A 23,390-nucleotide genomic window follows, 5' to 3' on the forward strand; every position below is an offset into this window, starting at 1 on the left:
AAATATAGTTTCTTTCTCAATTTTACAGACCATTTTTGAAGTCAGTTCTACAAATAAAACCACTGCAAGTGAGGTTATGAGGGTGACACGAAATAAGCAGAGCCGGGTTATAAACAAGTTTCAACGGTTGAAGGAAGAAAAGCAAGCAGCTGCTTCCAAGAACATGCCGAGCCCAGTGGAGACAGATCTTGCTGTTGGTCAGCAATCTGATGAAGATAACATTGAGGTTAAATAGTTATTTTTTATGGATGGAGTGAACTTGGAGGTTGCTCATTTTAGGTTTAAGAGATGGACAACAGCAGGTTATATGCTTATTGACAATGGGGACATCACAGCCTAGCTTGATTTCTGTCCTCGTTTAATCTGCTTTAACATGGTGTATTGGCGATGATAGCAGTAAAAAAAAATCCACTTTTACTTTTGGATATTACAGTCAATTGTGCCCCAACTGCCACCCTATTTAGAGCAGCTAACTTAGGACAGACCAGATTTTAAACCTGGAACCTCCTTGATTTGTTTGATTCTATGCTATAACATGTCACACAGCACTTGCCCCATCTGAGCCACGTTTCTTGGGGGTAGAAGGACAGGGAGGAGTTGCCAAATGATTGCCTTGGCTATGGCTAAGTTTAACTGGAAGGGCTAAGAACTTGTGCTTGCCCTAGATAAGCTCCTGAAATATTAAAATCTAAGGATCCAAAATATCATTATCATTATGCTAGCAGAAATATTCAGGTGAAGCATATTCTCATTGTGTGGACTAGAATGCCGTTTCGCATTTGATGTGAAAAGATCAAACCCACTTTACCATTTTGTTGTAGAGACGTTGAAGGCCTCATGTTTTTTTTTAGAAGCTAGGTCCGCTAAAGAGCATTTTAAATATCTTCATAAAATGAGCCTTTGGTGCCATTCAGATTCTGCTTTTAGAATTGATGCCTAATATGCAGCAATAGACTAGTTTTGCATGGCTTTAACTTTAATCTGTAGGAAATGTTTAGATATAAAGTGTAGCAGTTCAAAATAGATTTTCTTATACATGTTCTTAGGATGTGTGTGTTGCAGGCATGGCCAGTGTTTCTTGCCCATCCCTTGCCCTTAAGAAGGTGGTGGAGAGCTATCTTGTTTAACATCACAATCTGTGGTTATAGGTACACCCACAGTTCAAAGCAGTGTCAGCAGTTGTATCAAAGATGATATGTATTACTTGATGCATCTTCTTTCTGTGATATAATATCTGTTTTGGAGAGTGACCTGTAAATTCCACCCCCCGCCATCTCACCGGCCCAACATACTTTATTCTACATTATATTGCTAATAATTTTCAAACAATGCTTGGAAGTTAACTGTTAGTCACCATTAACTGATGCATTCTCCATGGCAACACCTCTACCAATCAGAGTCCACTTGCCAACCAGTCAGCACTCTCTTCTCATACAGTATAAAGTTGCTGCTTCCACTGACATTGGTATTTTTGCGATTGTCCTGTTGAGTGCAAGATGAAAAGCTTCAAAAAAAATCTCTTTTTTCAGCAATACTCAGGTTCTGTACTACCAAACAATCATTTATTCTACATTGTTAATTGATCTTGTATTTTATATTGACAGACTGTATTCTCTGAAGTTATGGGGAGAAAGAGGAAAAATGAACAATCCACAAATCATTTTCCCAAAATGAAGAAAGAATGTGGGAGGGATGAGGAATTTTACATCCCTTACCGACCAAAGGACTTCAACTCTGAAAGAGGGTAACTATCTATAAGCCCCTTTAACCTACAATGCTGAGAACTTTCCTTAGCTGGAACACTCCACTGTTTGTATCAATTGCCTGTTTATTGTGTTTCATGTGTATCTAATTCTGCTGCTAACAAAAACTGGTAAAAGCCATTTGGCATAAGTTAAGCTTTTGGGTGATTTGGGGTGGAAAAGAATGTTGGAAGCTGGAATATGTCAGAAATTTAAGTGGAAGCAGATGCAGTAGTAATTCTTGAATAAATTCTTGAAGGGGAAAAGGTTTTAAGGGCAATGTAGAGAGTGCGGCATAGTAAGGATAATTGGATAATTCTTTCAACAAGCATGATGGGCCGAATGATGGCCTCCTTTCCTGTATTATTCTGTGATCTGGTTTTTTTTTAGATCATTTGTTGGAGTTCATTGTATTATGCCACAAAGTGTTAGGCATTGATCCACACAGTTCCATACCCAATCTCAACCACATCATTGTCTGTTAGCATTAAGCAGATGGCAGCTACAAAGGAGGAGTGAAAATTAGTTTGTTCGCTTTGGGTGTGTGACCCAGAGATGGGGGACTCTGTGCCAAAAACTGTTTTTTTTTGTTACTATAAAACCATGTATCCTGGTTTTTTTCTTTGTTTATATATATATTTCTTTCTAAGATTTTATATTTTCCATGTTTTAAGCTTTTTATTCAGTACTTTGTTTTATTTGCTCACTTTATTTTGCTACAGTATTTTCAACACATTTTTCCAACTGTATTCCTTGAATCTGCCTTACTGACATTCCCTTTCTAAAAGGGTCTTTCTCATTTAGAGGTAGTAGTAAAATAATAAAGCACTTAGACACTTACTGACTGAAAAGAAGGGTGAAATGCCAGTGCCCCACCATGCTGGAAGACCTTTGCCAATTAATGAATGGAACCACCTTGTGGCATGGGCTTAAAGGACCTAGTAACTGGTTATATTTATTTATTCCTCCTAACTTGATTGAATTATCATCAAAAATGACCTTTGTGTGTCGTGCTATAATCTTATACAATCTGGATTTCATTTGAAGCTGTACATAAAAAAAACGGTTGCACCTCATGTTTCCTCAGGAGCTGAGCTTGGTCATCTGATAGAGGCGTAAAACAATGGACAGGTGCACTCCTTCCCAGTCTAATGGGACTAGCCAACCAATAACAATAAAGATCTGTAGATATCTCTCCCATTGTGATTAAAATTATATGGCGGACAAAATTATTTCTGAAGAAAGAGCTCCTTTGCATCAATTTTGCAAAATATTACTAAGCTTACAGAATGGGTGTGCAATTGGCAAAATAATTTCAATATTGGTATGTGTGAAGTGGTGCATTTTCATAGGAACAACACAGGCCACATACTACTCTGATAATAAGAATTTGAATGGGATAGAGGAACAAAGAGATCAAGGGATAAAGAGGCATAAATCTCCAGAAGGACCCACGGAGGTTGATGAGGCCAATTTTTTCAAAAAATATAGACCAAGCACTGGGATATATTTCTAGAGGCATAGAATTGAAAAATAGAAACGTCGTGTTAAACCTATATCAGACATTGGTTAGACCACGCAAAAAAACTGCGCAGTTCTGGTCTCCATATTATAAAAAGGTTATAAAGGAAGCAAAAGAGGTTTGCGCGGATGATGCTAGATTTCTGAGAATATGCTTTTTAGGAAACGCTGAACAGATGGGCTGTTTTCTTTCGGGAAAAATTATAGAATGATTACAGCACAGAATGTCATTTGGCCTGTCATGTCTGCTGGCTTTGTGAAGGAGCAATTCACCAGGTACCATGCTTTCGACTCCTCCCCGTAGCCTGCATATTCTTCCTCTTGAGATAGCAGTCCAGTTCCCTCTCGGATGCCTGGATTGAATCTGTCTTCATCACATTCTCAGGCTGTGCAAATCAGATCCTAACCATTCTGTGCTTTTAAAAGAAAAATTTTCCTCATGTCGCCATTGCTTCTTATGCCATAAATTACCTTTACATCTGTGTGTTCTTGATCCTTCCACCAATGGGAACAGTTTCTCCCTATCTACTCTGTCCAAATCCCTCATGATTTTGAATTCCTCTGTGAAATCTCTTCTCAACCTTTAACAGTCACAACTTCTCCAATCTATATAACTGCAGTTCCTCAACCATTCTCGTGAATCTTTTCGGTACCCTCCGTAATGACTTCACATTCATCCTAAAGTGTGGTGTCCGGAACTGGGCGCAATATTCAGCTGAGGCCGAACCAGTGTTTTATACATTGATTTAACATAAATTCCTTGCTTTTGTACTCTCTGCCCCTATTTATAAAGCCCTGGATGCTGTATGCTCTATTAACCGCACTCTCAACCTGCCCTGCCACCTTCAATGATTTATGCACATATACACCCAGGTCCCTCTGCTCCTGGATCCACTTTAGAATTGTACTCTATATTTTGTGTCTCTGCAGTTTTCCTACTAAAACTTCACACTTCTCTGTATTTAATTTAATTTGCCACTTGTCCGCCTGTCTAAGTCCTTTTGAAGTTCTACACTGTCCTCACGTTTCGCAATACTTCCAAGTTTGTGTCATCTGCACATTTTGAAATTTTGCCCTGTATGTCAAGGTCTAGGTTCTTAATATATATCAGAAAGAGCAGGGGCCCTAACACGGTCCTGCAGAACTCCACTATAAACCCTCCTCCAGTCCAAACAACAACCGTTAACCACCACTCTGTTTCCTGTTGCTAAGTCAATTTTATTTCCATGTTGCTATTGTCCCTTTTATTCCACGAGCTCTATCTTTGCTCACAAATCTGTTGTGTGGCACTTCATCAAATGCCTTTTGGGAGTCCATGTACACCGCGTCAACAGATTACCCTCATCAATTCTCTCTGTTACCTCATCAAAAATCTCAAGCAAGTTAGTTAAACACAATTTGCCCTTAACAAATCTGTGTTGGTTCTCCTTAGTTAACCTGCATTTTTCCAAGTGATTGTTAATTTTCGTTTATTGTTTCTTGAGACTTCCCTACCACCGAGCTTAAAATGACTGGCCTGTAATTGCTGGCCCTTCTTTGGACAAGGGTGTAACATTTTAATTCTGCAGTCTTCTGGCATCACCCTAAGTAAGGAAGATTGGAAAATTAAGGGCAGTGCCTCTGCAATTTCTATTCTCGCTTCCCTTAGTAGCCTTGGATGCATCTCATCCAGTCATACCTTATTGACAGCCTATTCAATACTGTGTCCTTGTCAATTTTAAATCCTTCAAGTGTTTGAAATACTTCCTCTTTCACCATGACCTGTGCAATATCATCTTCCTTGGTAAAGACAGGTGCAGATATTCCATTTGCAGCCATGCCCTCTGCCTCCATGCACAAATCCCTTTTTGGTCCTCAAGTTTTTACTATTTATGTGCTTACAGAAGACTTTAGGATTCCCTTTAATCTTAGCTGCCAGTCTCTTATACTCTCTCTTTGCTTATATTTGCTTTTTCAATTCCCCTCTGAACCTTCTATATTTAGCCTGGTTCTCAGTTATATCCTCTGCCTGACATTTGTCATAAGCTCACTTTTTCTTCTCCTTAATTTGTAAATCTTTGTCATCCAGAGAGCTCTGGGTTTGTTTGCCCTACCTTTACTTTTCATGAGAATCTACCTTGACTGTTCCCAAACTATCTGTTCTTTAAATGTAGCCCATCATTCAGCTGGGGTAGGACTGGGTATTAAATATTTCTGGATACAAGGTGTTCAGGAACGATAGGGAAGGTGGGGCGGGGGATGGGGGGGGAGAGGTGGCAGTATTAAGTAAGGAGAACATTGCAGTGCTGGAGAGGGAGGATGCCCCAGAGAGGAATCTTTAAATGTAGCCCATCGTTCAACTACAATCTTGACACAGACCTTTGTTTTTGACCCAGATAAATTGGAATCATTCTTACCCCATTGAAGTTAGCTTTCCCCCAGTTAATTATTCCTACTCTGGATTGTTCATTGTCCTTTTCTATAGCCAACCTAAACTTTGTGATGCAATGAGCGCTGACCCCTAAATATTTCCCTACTGATACTTGATCTATTAGGCCCACCTCATTCCCAAGAAGCAGGCCTAGCAATGCCTCCTTTCTCATTGGACTGGAAAACTACTACCTCAAAGGACAAGGGCAGGCAAGTTTTCCTCCAAGTCACACACCATTGTGACTTGGAACGATATCGCCATTCCTTCACTGTCACCGGATCAACATCCTGGAACTCCCCAATAGCATTGTGGATGTGCCCACATCACATGGACTATGCCATCTTCTCGAGGATAATTAGGAATGGGCATCAAATGCTGGTCTAGCAATATACTGCTGTAGAAAATTCTCCTGAACACACAAGGGGGACTCTTGCCCCACTCTGCCCTTTACACTACTATCCCAGTCTATATTCGGACAATTCAAGTCCCTCATTATAATTACTCTATAATTCTTGCAACTCTCTGTAATTTTCTTGCAGATTTGTTCCTCTATATCTTTCCCACTAGTTGTGGAATATAGACTGCACCGAGCAGTGTAATTGCACCTTTTTTGTTCTGTCACCCTAGCCAAATAGATTCTGTCCTTGGCCCCCTCTGGGAGTCCTCCCTCTCCAGCACTGCAATGTTCTCTTTACCCAATACTGCCACCCCTCCCCCTTTCCTGAACACCTTTTAACCAGAAATATTTAATACCCAGTCCTACCCTTCTTTGAGACAGGTCTCCATAATCATCACATCATATTTCCAAGTGGCTCTTTGCGGCTGTGACTCACCCATCTTATTTACCACAAGGCACATTCATATGTACGCTGAACCCACTTAATACTTTACTATTTGCTACTCTGGTGCTGTCTGTCTCTCCCAGTATTCTGCGTACCTTGGTATTCTTCTCTAGTATTGTCTCTTGGTTCCCACACCCCACCAAGCAAATCACCTCACAAAGAAACTGGTCCCAACTCTGTTTAATGCAACCCATCTAACTTGTACAGATCCCATCTCCCCAATGACTGGTCCCAATGTCCAAGGAATCTAAAACACTCCCACCATATTTCTAGCCACACATACATCTGTTTTATCCTCCTATTTCTACATTTATTTGTGCTTGGCATTGGGAGTAATCCAGTGATTACTACCTTTGATGTCCTGCTCGCTAACTTCCTACCTAGCTCCCTAAATAGTGACTGCAAGACTACATCCCTCTTTCTACCTGTGCTGTTGGTACCGATGTGTCCCAACTGCTGGATGTTCACTCTCTCTCCTCGGGGTGTTCTGCCGCCGTTCAGTGACATTCTTGACTCTGGCACCAGGGAGGCAACATACCATCCTGAATTCAACTCTGCAGTCACAGAAACATCTGTCTGTTCCCCTAAGTATTGAATCTCCAATACTATTGCTCTTCTAGTCGTCTTTGTGCCCCCCTGTACAGCTGAGCCACCTGGGGTGCCTTGGAATTGGCTCTGGCTGCACTTGCCAGAGGAACCATCACTTTCATCAATATTCAGAACTGACTACTAGTTGAAGAGTGAGATGCGCTCATGGGATTCCTGCACTACCTGCTTGTTTCTTCTTGACTGCCTGGTGGTCACCCATTCCCTCTTTTCCTGCAAACTCCTACGCTGAGGAGTGACCACATCATGCTATCCATGAAGCTCTCATCACTACAGTGTATCCGTGAGGTTGCCAGCTGTTGCTCAAGCTCCGAAACCCAAAGCTTAAACTGCTGTAGTTGATGACACTGCCTGCACATATGGTTATCCAGGACACACAAAGTGCCCTGGAGTTCCCACATGGCACAGGATGTGCACTCAAGAGGCCAGAGCGGCCCTGGCATTCCACTCTCTATTAGATAATAAAACTTACTACTTAAGAAAGAGAGACTCATCAACTTCCCTTCTGCTAATGTCACTTAAATATAGGGAAGTTAACTGAAATGTTTTACTTAACCCTTATTATCTAAAAAAAAAGGATTTTTTAAATTTCCCAGTTCCTTACCTTTGGAGGAAGGGAAACAAAGCTCCGGTACTCGCCAGCCAATCAACTCATGGCATTCCTGTGAAGTCACAGGATGCTTTTCTCCCCCTCTTTTTCACACACGAACATGCCCCTGGTCTGCTGCTGCTGCCTCCAATCAGGTCTTAGCTCTTCTCCCGCTGATGAGGCTGGAGTGTCCCAATAAAGCTCTTTATGAAAAAGAAAGAATTTGACAGGTTAAATATAAAGAAAATGTTTCCATTTGTTAGGGAGTCCAAAACCAGAGGTTATAAATATAAGATGATCACTTATAGATCCAATAAGGAATTCAGGAGAAACTTCTTTACCTAATGAGTGGTAAGATTGTGGAATATGCTATCTCGAGGAGTAGTTGAAACAAGTAACATAGATACATTTGAAGACAAGCACATGAAAAAGAAAAGGATAGAAGTTTATGCTGATAAAATTAGAAGAAATAGGATGAGAGATGGCTCATGTGGAGTATAAATGATGGCATAGGCCAATTGCGCCAAATTGCTTGTTTGTGTGGCTCTACGTTCAAATCCAATATTTCAGATAGTGCAAGGATGCAGTGGTGTCTATAATTAAATCATCCTGTGTAATAGTTAAACCTGAAATTATGTGTGTAATAGCTGTTTATCTGAAATGGAATTCACGGTAGCAATGTCCCTTTTAATTACTCTGCTCCTCAAAACAATGTTTTTAGTTGTATAATTCACTGAATTTATGAAGGACTTTTTTAAACCCATGCTTTTATTTCACTTAACCTAGATTAAGTTTAAGTGGGGAAGGTACCACCTTTGAACAGCAGGCATCTGGAGCTGTTTTAGACTTGATGGGCGATGAAACAGAAGACATGCAAAAGAAGAAACAAATGCTGAAGTGGTAAGTATTATTTGTAAAGTGCTTTCACGCCATAACTTCTAGCGGGTTCAATTGATGCCTACTACTGGGCATTTTCAAAATAGATCTTTAATGGATGGAATATAATTGCTTGCATATTATGTGAGTAGAATCTTCTTTTACCCAACTGCCAAAGGTTTCTACAAATGGAACATGCCTTGTCATAATATAAGTGAACAATGTACAAAAAGATAATTGCAAATTAATCTGAGGTATAGGCCAAAACCTTCTGAAGTCCTGCACTACTGTTGGGGGCTTGCGCACGGTGGATGGCTTACCAGATGGTCACGAGTGTTCTCATCACAGTGTTCTTCCCATTTTTGTGAATGGATGAAAAATGTCATGCAAAAACGCCCATAATTTTCTGGTAAGTTGTCTGTTGCATTTGAGGTCATGTCAATGGCATGCGGGGCCTGGAAAGTTCCATCCATATTTTGGATAAATCACCTATTATAATCGTTTATTTGCTTCTATTTACTTGTATTTTGAAAGCTTTCACAACTTCTTGTGCTTGTTTTGTATATTATCTGCCTTCCATTCTCCAAGTATTCTTATCTACATAAATGTGTGTATGTATTTTTTTATATGTTATCTGCCAGTAGGAAAAAGAGAATGTTAATTATGCATGGGGGGGTTGTGAATACAAACCTTTAGTCCCATTTTGAATTGATTTCTTTAATTTTTAATTAATGGTATACACAGCTATCCCTCAGTTAGCACTAGGAGTTAGAACTCCTAACGCGTTCTTAAAAAAGGATGTGCTGAATGAAAACTATTTTCCCATAAGAAAATAGTAAGTTATGCTCCTGACCTGCATTTGTTCCATTAAAAATCTATTGGCTGCTTTGAGCCTTACTGGCCCAAAAAGCACTTACTAACTCATAATGAATTACCTTCAGCTTGCCACCTCTCCAACTTGCCACTTCCCTCCTGTTCACTCTTTCCTTCCCGCTTGCTGCCTCTCCCAGCTCGCTGTTTCCCTCCCTGTCCCTCCCACTCGCTTCCCCTGCTGACTCTCCAGCTCACTGCCTCTCCCGCTTGCCACTTCTCTCCTCGACTATCTTGCTCACTATTTCCCTTCTCATTGTCTCTCCAACTCGCCGCTTCCGTCCCTGTCCCTCCCAGTCACCGACCATCCTTTCATCACTTCCCTCTCCCAAACTCTTGCTGTAAGCAAGGGCTTGGGAAAGAGACTGCGAGAGGGAGGCAGGGAACTGGTAACAGTGAGTAGGAAGGTCGGGGAGAGAGGCGGCAAGCAGGAGGGTGAGGGGAGAGAAAAAGTATTTCTAGCAGTTAACAAACATGCAAGTTTCAAAAGACATTTGGAACTCAAAAAGGTTAATTTGCTCTGTTTCATTTCAGTGATGTGTGCCAGTGGCAAAAAACTTGTTTTGGCTTATTTTTATATATTGCAGTTCACTGCTGTTGCGACTAATTTACTTGGAACATTCTCCATTTTTCTGAATCAGAAATTTCACCAGAATGATACCAGGACTAAAATGGAGAGTTGGGAGAGGTGGTGAGCAGGAGGGTTGGAGAATAGGAGGAAAGCGACAAGTGGCAATGTTTGCAAAATGGAATGGCAGCGAGGGAAGTGTCAAGGTGGAAGGTTGAGGAAGCGGGAGAGACGAGCGGTAGATTTTTTAAAAACTGACTCAGTAATGGCACTTAAACAAAATTGGGGCAAACGCTATCGGGGAGCGTCCCTAATTTACCAACCAAGCTATTAGAACGCGCTTTAAATGAGGGATACTTATATTCCACTTTGTCTCCCCTTTTGCAGACAATGTAACTCGCGTAGTTTAGATTGTCACAAACTTATTGAAATCAATTCTTATGTTTCATTAAAAATTCATGTGCTGCAAACTGGTAAAAAATTCCCATACTCTTTCTCATTGTGCTTATTATGCCTTTGGTCACCTTGGTTTTTTATTGTACCATGCAATTTCTTTAAAAAATTTTGTAAATGAGTAACTTCTTATTCCAAACAGCCTTTGAAACAAAATGAATAATTGTAATGCTGTAGCCTGAAGTGTTATCTAATGGCGATTTCAACACCTTTTTCAGCCAACTGTTCTTTTCTTTTGCTTGCCCAGATTGAAGCTGTCAATCTTCTCATGAGTTTCTAAATAAAATTTTTTTAATGTGCTGTAGGTGCTAATCTGAACTAAATTTGGAATTCAATTCACTTTTTAAATAAATTTATGCAGGGACCGTAAAAAAAAGCGATTTGTCAGGGACACCGGCAAAGAAAATAAGAAAATAAAGACTGAAAGTGGAAGATACATCAATGCTTCATACAAGAAAAACATGTATCCTTTTTATTGGGATTCATTTCACTCACTATTACGTTTTGTTGGATCTTGTTTTAACCTAAATCTGAAATAGTTCAAATTTTGCTGTGCATTGTATTGAGATCCTCATTTAAGAGAAATGCAACTGTGTAGTGCTCTGATCAGGAATTAGTTACCCAGAGCTTTGGTCAGAATCCAATTGGACTACTATATTTGGTTCAGGACACCAAACCTCAGGAAAAAGATATTGGCCTTGGAAAGAGCATAGTGCAAATTCACCAGAATTATACCAGGGTTAAAATGGTTAAATTGAGGACAGTTTGCAAGTACTTGGCTTGTATTCACATGAGTTCAAAAAGTTAAGGGGTGATTAATCTAGGTATGTAAAATAATAAAGAAATTCATTAGAATAGACACTAAGTAACTATTTTTTTCTGGTGAGAAGTCCAGACAAGGGGATGTGTTTAAAATTAGAGCAAGGTCAAGCATTTAGGAGTGAATTCAGGAACCACTTTTTTTTTAAACTTATTTATTCTTATGAGCTTCTGCTGCAATCCATATAGTTGATATACTCACAGTGCTGTTTGGAAGAGAGTTCCAGGATTTTGATCCAGCAATAGTGATGGAATGATGATATAGTTCCAAGTCAGGATGATGTGTGGCTTTGAGGGGAACTTCCAGGTGGTGGTGTTCCCATGCATCTGCTGCCCTTGTCCTAGGTAGTAGAGGGCACAGGTATGGAAGGTGCTGTCAAAGAAGCCTTGGTGAACTACAGCAATGCATCCTGCAGATGATACACACTGCTTCCTCTGTGCTTCAGTGATGGGGGAGTGAATGTTGAAGATGGTGGATGGGATGCCATACAAGCAGGCTGCTTTGTCTTGGATGGTATCAAGCTTCTTGAGTGTTGTTGGAGTTGCACTCATCCAGGCAAGTGGAGAGTGTTCCATCACACTCCTGACATGCCTTGTAGATGGTGGTCAGGCTTTGGGGAGTCAGGAGATGAGTTACTCACTGCAGAACAGCCTCTAATTTGCTCTTGTATGGCTAGTCCAGTTCAGCTTCTGGTCAATGGAATCTCCCAGTGAGGGATTCAGTGATGGTAAATCCATTGAATGTCATGGGACGATGATTAGATTCTCTCTTGTTGGGGATGGCCATTGCCTGACACTTGTGTTGTGCGACTGTTACTTGCCACTTATCAGCCCAAACCTGAATGTTGTCAAGGTCTTGCTGCTTGTGGGCACGGACTGCTTCAGTATCTGCAGAGTTGCAAATGGTGCTGAGCATTGTGCCACTTCTAACCTTATAATGGAAGGAAGGTCATTGATGAAGCAGCTGTAAATAGTTGGGCCTAGGACACTACCTTGAGGAACTCCTGCCGCGATGTCCTGGGACAGAGTTGATTGACCTCCAACAACCACACCATCTTCCTTTGTGCTTAGTGTGACTCCAGCCAGTGGAGAATTTTGCCCCGATTCCTGTTGATGCCAGTTTTGCTTGGACTCCTTGGTGCCACACTTAGTCAAGCGCTGCCTTGATATCAAGGGCAGTCACTCTCACCTCACATCTGGAGTTCAGCCCTTTTGTCCATGTTTGGACCAAAGCTGTAATGAGGTCAGGAGCCAAGTGGCCCTGGTGGAACCCAGACTGAAGTTCAGTGAGTAGGTTATTGCTGACTAAGTGCCACTTGATAGCACTGTTGACGACACCTTTTATCACTTTTCTGATGATCGAGAGTAGACTGATGGGGCAGTAATTGGTAGGGTTGGATTTGTCCTGCTTTTTGTGGACAGAACGTAATAATTTCCCACATTGCTGGATAGATGCTAGTGTACTGGAACAGCTTGGCTAGGGGCATGTCATACACTGGAGTACAAGTTTTCAGTACAATTGCCGGAATGTTGTCAGGGCCCATAGCCTTTGCACTATCCAGTGCCTTTGGCCATGGCTTGATATCACATGGTGTAAATTGAACTGGCAAAAGACGGGCATCTGTGATGCTGGGAAACTCAGGGGGAGGCCAAGATGGATCATCCGCTTGACACTTCTGGCTGAAAATAGGTTTTGCTTATTCTTTAATGGAACATGTGCATCACTGGCTATGCCAGCACTTTTATTGCCCATCCCTAATTGCCCTTGAGAAGGTGGTGGTGAGCAGCATTTTTGAACTGCTACAGTCCATGTGATGAGCAACACCACAATTCTGTTAGGGAGGGAGTTCCAGGATTTTGACATACCAACAAAATGCAAACGCTTCAGCCTTGTCTTTTTGCATTGATCTGCTGGGCTTCCCCATCATTGAGGATGAGGATATTTGTGGAGCCAGTTAATTAGTAGTTTAATGTCTACCACCATTCACGACTGGAATAAAAATCTGGAATTAAAAAACTGATGATAACCACGAAACCTTTGCTGATTGTCTTAAAGACCCATGTGGTTCACTAATGTCCTTTAGGGAAGGAAATCTGCCATCCTTACCTGGTCTGGCCTAGAGTGAGTCTAGACCCACAGCAATGTGGTTGACTCTGGGATGGGCAATAAATGGTGGCCTAGCCAGCAACGCCCACATCCCATGAACAAATATTAAAAAAAGTGACAGGACTACAGAGCTTGGGTCTGATCCATTGGTTGTGGGATTGCTTAGATCTGTTTATCACATGCTGCTTACACTATTTTGTGTGCAAGTAATTCTATGTTATAGCTTCACCAGGTTGACACCACATTTTCAGCTGTGCCTGGTGCTGCCCCTGGCATGCCCTCCTGCAACCTTCACTGAATTGGCTTTGATCCCCTGGCTTAATGGTAATGGCAGAGTAGAGGATATACCAGGCCATGAGGCTACAGTTTGTGCAGCACAGTTCTGCCCACTGCGCCTCATGGATGCCCTGTTTTGAGTCGCTAGATCTGTTAAAAATATATCCCGTTTAGCACAATGAAAGTGCAACACAGCACAATGGAGGGTATCCTTAATGCGAAGACGGGACTTTGTTTCCACGAGGACTGTTCAGTGGTCACTCCTGTCAGTGCTGTAGGAGAGATGCATCTGTGACAGGTAGATTGGTTAGGACGACGTCAAGTATGTTTTTCCCTCTTTTTGGTTCCCTCACCACCTGCCCCAGAGCCAGTCCAGCAGCTATGTCCAGCTGAGGTTAGACTTGTTCAGCTCAGTTAGTAGTGGTGCTATCAAGCCACTCTTGCTAATGGATATTAAAGACCCCACTCACAGTACATTCTGGGCCCTTGCCACCCTCAGTGCTCCATGTTTAACATGGAGAGTACTATTTCATCAGCTGAGGAGGGTAGTAGATGATAATCAACAGGAGGTTTCCTTTCCCATGTTTGAACAAGTGCCATGGGACTTCAAGGGGTCTGGAGTCAATGTTGAGGACTTCCAGGGCAACTCTCTCCTGACTTTATACCACTATGCCGCCACCTCTGCTGTGTCCGTCCTGCTGGTGGACCAGGAGACGATGATGATGTCTGGGACATTGTCTGTAAGGAATGACTGTGTGAGTATGACTATATTGGACTGTTGCTTTACTAGTGTAGGATAGCTCTCCCAATTTTGGCACAAGCCCCACCCCCCCGATGTTAGTAAGGAGGACTTTACATGGTCGACAGGGCTGGGTATGCCTTTGTCATTTCCGGTGCCTAGGTTGCTGCTGGGTGGTCTGTCCAGTTTCATCCCTTTTTGAATTTACTGTAGCAGTTTGATATAACTCAGTGGCTTACTAGGCCATTTCAGAGGGCATTAAGAGTAAACCACATTGCTGTGGGTCTGAAGTCACATGCAAGCCAGATAAGGTAAGGACAGCAGATTTCCTTTACTAAGGGACATTAATGAACCAGATGGGTTTTCATGGTCACCATTATTGAGATTAAATTTTTTAATTCCAGATTTATTAATTGAATTCAAATTCCACCAGCTGCTGTGGTAGTTGAGTCCATGTTCCCTAGAGCATTAACCTGGGCCTCTGGATTGCTGGTGCAGTGACATTACAACTACCTCCCCTTACAAAGGGGAATAGAAACCTGGAACTTGATACCCAAAAGGTGTTGAATGCTGGGTCAGTTAAAATATGCATGACTTGAGATTGATATATGGCATATAGGCAGGTACATGGAGTAGGAATACAGATCACCCATGATCTAATTAGTGGAATAGGCTGAAAGGGCTGAGTAGCATACTCCTGTTCCAACACAAAACCACAGCTTGAGTACTGGTGTCCATTTGTTCAACTAGATACAAAAGAGACTTTCAAGCCTTGTAGGCTGTGCATAAAGAGTCACAAGGCTGATCCCTGTATCAAAGATTAATTAAAAAAGACAGGAGAAACTTGGACTTCTTGACTTTAAAATCAGAGGTGATATAAAAGTATAGAAAATAATATACAAAAGATGCATGTGAAAATTACTTTCAACTAAAATGAAAGAATAGGACTACAACTAGAACTAAGAATAGGACGTGGGGAAATAGTCTCATAAGTGATTGGCAAACTTACTGATATCAATAAATTTTTCTTTACAAACAATGATCAATACATAGAATTGGTTTCCAAATTACATAGGGGAGACAAAAGCCCTGGAATTATTTTGGAACCAATTAGATGTTGTAATGTGGAGAGGCTTATCAGTATATTTTTGAATGGAGGAATTGAGATAGACTGATAGATCTCCCCATCAGTCAACATGATTTGGTGATACCTGTCCCGCAAGCAAGGCATTCTCAGTTTCTTTAAACTTTGGTATATATTCTCTCTTCTTGATACCTTGTGCAATTCCTAAGTCAAAAGAATAGGTTAATGATCTGCAGTTGTAACGAAGGCAGATGTCCTTAGCTCTTTCCTTCCCTCCCCACTATTCCTAAAATATGAGAAACTACAGATCATGCTTCATATTCCCCTTTTTTTTCTAAAGAATTAAGCTTAGATTTAAAATTTGCTATGTGAGGGAATCATCTTCACATTACCTGTTGTTAGGAATCATGACCATTGGCACATCATTCAGATGGACACATCTGAACCAATAATAATGGCACCAGTCCATGACGATTTAAAACTTTGGAATCGAGGAAACTGAAAATAACCTAAATGTAACTTGTAGTGGACAGAAATTCTAGATTTAAGCAAATTCAAAAAGAGACCTGGGGGGTATGTACACAAATCTTTGAGGGTGGCAGGATAATTTCAGGTTGTTAGAAAAGCATTTAGGATTCTGGGTTTTGTTAATAGAAGAATAGAATACAAAAACAAAGAAGTTATGCTAACTCTTTGCAAAGCACTGGTTGAGCCTCAGCTGGAATATTGTGTTCAATCCTGGGTGTCATAATTTAGAAAGAATGCCAAGATCTTAGAGAGGGTGCAGGAAAGATTACTGGAATTGCACCAGGACAGAGAGAGAATTCCATTCTGTTGAGAGACTGAGGAAGCTGGGGTTGTTCTCCTTAGAGCAGAGATTTGGAATTAAGGAGATTTGACCGGGTGTCCAAAATTTTGAAGTGTTTTGATAGAGTAAGGAAGGAGAAACTGTTTCCAGTAGCAGAAGGTTCAGTAACCAGGGGACACAAATTTAACGTGATTAACAAAAGAACCAGAAGTAACATGAGGAAAGATGTTTTCACAAAACAAGTTATTGTGATCTAGATTGCACTGCCTGAAAGGTTGGTGAAAGCAGAGTCAACAGTAACATTCCAAAGATGAATTGTGTAAGTTATTGAAGGGAAAGAAATTACTTGGGCTCATGGGGAAAGAGTAGGGGAACGGAATTAATTGGATAGCTGTCCCAAAGAGTAGACATAAGCATGGTGAGCTGAATGGCCTCTGTCCTGTGTCTTTCTATGACTCAGATGAATATATATCTTGGTCACTAATTAAATGTCACTGTGCACTTTGATAATCAGATATGACTGTATTATAACGATGTAGAAAAACAATCTGGTAACTTTTAATAGGCAGTTGAGGGAGAAAATGTAGAAATTTTACAAGCACTGTAACTTATGACATAAGAACTTTTCTATAATCTTGAATTCAATCGAATGTTGTCTGAGCACTTCAGAAATGATTTATATTCAACTGAGTAGCATGACCATCTTACTGCAGAAAGCGATTTACACTTAAAATTTCACTCATTTTTTGAGCCAATACATATTCAAGATTTGAGATTAAAATGGTAAAAAAAAAATAACAATCCAAAATATACCCGTTTCCATGACTAGTTATATTTAGCTATGAGGAATGGAAGAAGAAGTACAAGATTGATGAAAGAATATCTGATGATGAAACTGAAAATGAGCGACGGAATCACAGGAAAAAAGGTGGTCGAGGTAAGGCTACTTTATTTTTTATATATTGTTATCTTTGTGTCAAAGTATTGATTAAAAACTAAACACCTTGTGTTAATCATAAATGTTACTAAACTTACTTAGGATGCATTTGTTTTGTAAACCATGTGGTATTAGACCAGTTCTGCTGAATGTTTGTTTTAGTGCAAAATGCTGTTATAATCCATTAATAGGAAGGAAAATCTATGGTAGTACTTCAGCTCAAAGTGCTGCTCCCATTTCAGCAGTTCAACATTTCTTTTTGGTAAAATTGTATATTTATCTAATTTTCTTTGCACTCTTTTCAGTTGTAACTGATATGCCCTTGAGCATAATAATCCTGCTTCACACTTGTGAAAAAGATTTCTAAAATATCTGACTGCAAATGGTATCTGAAGGAAATAAATATGCTAAATCAAGATTGCATTTAAGACTGTCACAAATTCTAGAAATGGGGACATAGACTTAGGAAAGAAGGTGCACAAATTACATAACGTATAGTTAGGGTTGCCAACTGTAATTAAGGATTTTTTTTTCTTTCACGGGGCAAGGACATCGTCGGCTATGCCAGCATTGCCCATCCTTAATTGCCCTTGAGAAGATGCAGTTTCTGGTCATTGGTAACCCCCAGGATGTTGCTAGTGGAAGGGTTCAGCGATGGTAATGCCATTGAATGTCATGGGGGAGATGGTTGGATTCTCTCTTGTTGGAGGTGGTCATTGCCTGACACAAATGTTACTTGCCACTTATCAACCCAAGCCTGAATGTTGTCCTGGAGATTTCATCACCAGACTTGCCTCCATGTTTCAGCCATTAGTCAGCCAACACATCCATCCTGTGACACACTGCCCTCCTACGCCAATTGAAAAGCAAAAAGTTCCATTACCCAATTGGAAGATGCTTGGCTATCAGCCAAACTGCCCTTTTTTCCACATTTTCAATATTTTTATAACTGATAAAGAGAAATGTTCCAAGAAAATGACAACAACAAAAATGTTTTTGCACACAGCAATGTCCTGAAGATTGATTTTCTTTTCCTGGAAACTCCAGGCCAATCCTGGAGGACTGGCAACCCTATGTGTTGTGGAATGGATGGCCCAGAGAACAGAGGAGGCAGTTAGTATTACAATTTGAGGGACAATTAGATATTTGGTGGAATGGATGATCAGAGAGACCTTTTAACCAGATAAATAGACTACTTAATCTCTTTAATTTACTTTCTGATATTCCTATAGCTATGGAAATAATTAAGAAAATGCTTGGAAAGGACTAGTAGAAAGGCTGGGTTGGTGATGTGATGTTTACCATGTTGCATTTTGAACTAGGGAAGGGCACACAGCATGGAAGGGTTTTGAGCAAAGCACAACAGAAAAGATCAGACAGAAGAACAGAATAGAGGTTAAATAGAAAAACTGCAGCAGGTAGATTAGAGTGAGGTGGAATGTGCAGAGGAGGAGAGCTGGGGATGGTAATGAGTGGTGCGCAATTCATACATGAGGACTGAGGAATGCAGCATTACGGATGTTGCAAGAAAGAAAACACAACATTTTCATATATTACAGGACCTCCAGAGAAGCAAGGACCATCCTTAAAATGGTGATATGACATAAAATTATACCATTTGTTCTGGATTCATTTCCCTTGGATTTAATTTTCAATCAGAAGCTTGTAACTGGAACAAAAATTAGTTTTACTGATTTGAAAATAGGGGTGTCTATAATGCACCAATCTCTTTTGAGGAGGAAAATTCATTTGGTATGGTTAATATGCATTTTCAAAAAACCATTTGATAAGCTACCATGTAAGAGGTTACAGTAAAGAAAATAGCACAATATTAGGAATGTGGCTGTGTGAATCAAGGGATGGCTGCAAGGCAAAAGGAAGTTAGTTGGACTGGAAAGATTTGTTACACTTAGATGTGTGGTGAAGTTCTTGCATACATATTGTTCTTTCTATATACAGAAATGAATTGGATATGCATTTGGGGATCAATACTGAAAATTGCTAATAACGCCAAATTGTAATGATGACTATTATGAAGTGTTGCAGGAGGTCATATCCTATCAAGGATGAGAAGTTACAGATATGAAAAGAGGCAAGAAGTTGGTTTTTTTCCACAGTAGCTGAGAGACCTGGTAGAAGTTGTCAAAGTATTAAAGAGCTATGTTAAGATGAAATAGTGATTCAGTTTGTGTTCTCATGTTACTGTTTTGCTGACTGATGCAACAATCTAAAACAATCACAAAAAATTAAGAGAAAATGATTCTTTAGTGAAATTCTCTGTCATAAACTGTTGCTGAAGGAGATTGCATAAATTGTTTGACGAGAGAGTTAAATAGCTGCTTGAATGAAGGAGTACTATATTGAAGGGTATGGGTAGTAAGCTGGTGAGTGGAATTTGAGTAAGTAGCCCTTGGAGAAAAATACAAGCACAAACATGATTGGCCAAGTTGCCTGTTGCTCTAATATAACATTCTGTTTGTACCATGATAAAGAACCAATGTGTAAAATTACAGGTGGAAGAGGAAACTCTAGTTCCTTCCCAAGAAAACAAGGGCAACAGCATGGAGTGCGATCAGAGCTGAAGACCAAAGCTGAAATCCTCAAAAATAGAAAGAGAAAAGAAAAATCTCAGTTCCTACAACGGGGAGGAATGAAGAAACTCAAGCTTAAGAATCGGCAACGTGTAAGAGAAATGAAGAACATGGCCTTTGGTAGAGGCAAAGGGAAAATGCGGAAAAAAATGTAATTCATAATGCCAGAAGGTCTCCTACAGAACTGGACTATGTGATCTTAATGCCATTTACAGTAATGATGTGCTGCAGGCTAATGTTAGCTGATGCTAGTTTTTGCCTTCCTTGTTACTTATGCAGATTATTGAATGGAAATTTATTTGGGGGAAAGGAGAGATAACAATGCCTTAAACTAGTTGAACATATTGACTTTCATGAGATTGTATAAGCTGGAACATAAAGATTGTGTGTTTATAATGAAACTTGTTTTGTAGAATACTATTCTGAAAACCACTGCCATCACTGAAATATTCCAGATAAACAGCTTAGTCTGAAGACTGAAGAAATTATGCACATTTATTAATAAAATGGTATACCTAGTTCAGCACAGTACTTTATTTGGTATTTTGAATCCATTTGTAAAATGTATACTTTTTGTCTGTACCATATCAGCCCATTGTAAAAGTGGTGAATTTTATTTTTAAACCATTTTATCAGTGTTAAACTGAAATGATATTATTCAGATAATAAGAATTCCAAATTCAGTCATGAACCACACCCTGAAAAATAAATTGCTGCTGTGTATTGTACAAATATTTTACTAAAATTCTGTAACCGAACAAAACAGTAATTAAATTGAACTATCCTGGCACAGTGAAGGGAGAGAATGGAAAACAGTATAAAATGAAAAATTTCTGTGGGTGGAATCTTTTACTATGAACTGTATCCAATTATATAATCAACAGTGAAATAATATATGTGGCTGCCTAGTTAACTGTTGTGGTATAAGTAAATTAGTTACTATCCAAAAAGTTTAGACATTCAATATAGTACACTTGCATGTGCCTGCCCATCAACTCTAAATTTAAACAAGTGGACTTTTTTTTTTCCTTTTATGAGTTATGTTAATTTTCCAAAGACTCGGTGATCTAAATAGTGAAACAGACCAATTTGACTTTCATCCCCTACCTTCAATGTTATCTCTTAACTAGATTTGCTTTGTTGTCTTTTTTGTGATCTTAAGCACTGAGGGTGTGGGTGGAAAGAGAGTCTATTCAATTCAAAGTTATAGTTATTGCAATATCAAGATTTTCTTTTAAATCCGTTGGACTTAGTTTTAAATCTCTTGTCAATAGTTACCAAACATGAGCAAACTCCTGGAAGTACTGCTGTGTATTTTGTATTTAGCAGATTCTCATTGTTACAGATATAAAATGAGTTTACGTGAACCATTGTAGCCTGTAGTGATGAGGTACTTCTGTTTAAAGATAGGGTTCTGGCAAAAGACCAGAAGTTCCTTATGGGGAGCTCTTGTATTTATATGACCATTTATTGCATCCTCAGCGGATCTTAAAGCTCTTCATGTAATTACGCTTTTGAAGCGTTGTCACTATTGCATAGGCAAATACAGCAGCCAACTGAAACAAGTAAATATGATGAATGACAAGTTAATTTGGTGGTTGGGGAAGGAAATGTTGACTGCCTGACAAATTATGCTGTAAGATCTTTTACATCTACCTGACCAAGTAGACAGGGTCTTTGTTTAACATCTCAACAAAAGACTGGCATCTTCCAGCAATGTTGCACTGAAGTCAGCTTAAATTTTATTTGAGTTCTGTATTGGAGCATAAACTTACAATCTTTCTTAACTCAGAGTTAAGTTGATCCTGACAGTTTTGCATTTGAATAACGCTATAGTTTTTACTTAATTGTAATGCTTTAGGTTAATTAGGATCCGGGTGTCTTTTCCCACCTAATCTCTCTATCCAGTAATGTGAAAACCAGGTATACAACAGAGTTGTATTTATGTAGCACCTTGAACATAATAAAACGTCCACAGGTGCTTCACAGGAACCTTATAAACCAAAATTTGGGTTGCATCAGGATATATTGGGAAGATGACCAAAAACTTGATGTAAGATATATGTTTTAAGGAGTGTCTTAGAAGAAAAAAAATGTAGATAGGTTTAGGGAGGGAGCTCCAGAGTTTTAGGGAAGCTAAAGAAGCCTGAATTGGAGGAGTGAAGTTACATATGTACCACTCTAGTGGTAATGTAGCATAATTTAATGTTAGCTGGGTACTTTGCAATGCAACTTTGGTCATATACTATTCTCTCTCCACTTCAAGTAATCAGCTAAAACAATAACTTTTTTGAGTGCACAGAGGACAACTCTTGAGACAAATTATATCAGTTATTTTATGAACATGCAGCTCCTGTTAATACTTTACGACTTTTCCCTTCATGATTTTTAGAAATAAGTTAAAAAGTTTAGAAATTTTAGCAACACTCATTGTTTGTCTTAATTTATGTGGCTAAGAATAGGTACATTTGTGTAGTGCACAAGTTACTGGACACTCAATCCAGAGGCCTGGACTAATGATTCCAATCTCACCATGGCAGTTTATGAAATAGAATTCAGTTTTTTTAATCAGTTGATCATGAAGGTATTGAAAAACGCAACTGTTTCACTAACCTTTTTAAGGAAGGAAACCTGGCATCCTTACATGGTCTGCGGAAGTGGGGCTAAAGTCAAATAATGTAATTGACTCTTAATTGGTAGCCTCGGTGAAGGGCAATAAATACCCAGCAAGATCCACACTTGAAGAAAACTTCAAAAATTGGCTTGAAGAAATTCAGCTGTACCATTGATATTTAGTACAGGTAAAGTGAACACGAGTGTACTAAGATCTTCACTGATCATTAAGCTCAACAGGAAGAGTGAGCTAAATAACTGCCAATTGTGACATGCCATCTTCAATAAAGTAAGTTTTGAGATTCATCTTTGAATGATTTTTTGTGTGCAGATTCAAGGTGAGGGATGTGGAAAGAAAGACTAGTGCTTTATTGTGTTTAAAATGTCGCAAACTGCTTCACAGACATGAATTACTTTGCAGTGATGGTTATACATGCAAATTACTAGAGAACAGCACAAAAATCACTTGCACAAGGTAAAATTATCTATTATGCTATTATATAGAAATAAAATGTCAAAATTACTTATAAATGATTCAGTTTATTTCCAAAGAATTAGTAACTTTAACTTGGAATTAAATTACAGTACTGAAATTATTTTCTTTATTAAATATATACAATTTAATTTTGACTTTTAAACTTTTAATTTGTAGGCAGTCTGTATGATGCTTTTGGCATGCACATCCATCATTTGTGTGACATTAAGAATTATTAATGCCCTATACAGTATTCACAAAGGAATTACCTGGGATTTTAACAGGTGTACAAATTGTATTTACCAGTAAACATCGAGCTACATTATAAATTCACATAGAACAAATGAATTTAAAAACTGTATGTAATATATTGACCTGGATTTTGCCATGAGCGATGAAGCGACAGTACTCACCGCTGACGTTGAGGGAAGCCGTTCATAAAGGTCTAGTGATCTGGCATGGAT

At 39.4% G+C, this 23,390-nt stretch overlaps 1 protein-coding gene across 2 annotated transcripts in view; it reads left to right on the plus strand.

Moving 5' to 3' along the window:
• Window positions 1–22,757, plus strand: part of ddx54 (DEAD (Asp-Glu-Ala-Asp) box polypeptide 54) — a 46,463-nt gene extending 23,706 nt beyond the window's left edge. For both annotated transcript variants that reach the window (XM_078554077.1, XM_078554078.1), the window contains 6 exons: window positions 29–226; window positions 1,605–1,744; window positions 8,497–8,610; window positions 10,839–10,940; window positions 17,150–17,247; window positions 19,761–22,757. In XM_078554077.1, coding sequence (XP_078410203.1) covers window positions 29–226; window positions 1,605–1,744; window positions 8,497–8,610; window positions 10,839–10,940; window positions 17,150–17,247; window positions 19,761–19,993 — 885 coding nt within the window. In that variant the 3' untranslated portion in view covers window positions 19,994–22,757. The remainder of the gene's footprint in view (window positions 1–28; window positions 227–1,604; window positions 1,745–8,496; window positions 8,611–10,838; window positions 10,941–17,149; window positions 17,248–19,760) is intronic.
• The last annotated feature ends 633 nt before the right edge of the window (window positions 22,758–23,390 follow it).

The sequence above is a fragment of the Cetorhinus maximus genome, chromosome 12 (assembly GCF_964194155.1).
Source record: "Cetorhinus maximus chromosome 12, sCetMax3.hap1.1, whole genome shotgun sequence".
Lineage (NCBI taxonomy): Eukaryota > Metazoa > Chordata > Chondrichthyes > Lamniformes > Cetorhinidae > Cetorhinus > Cetorhinus maximus.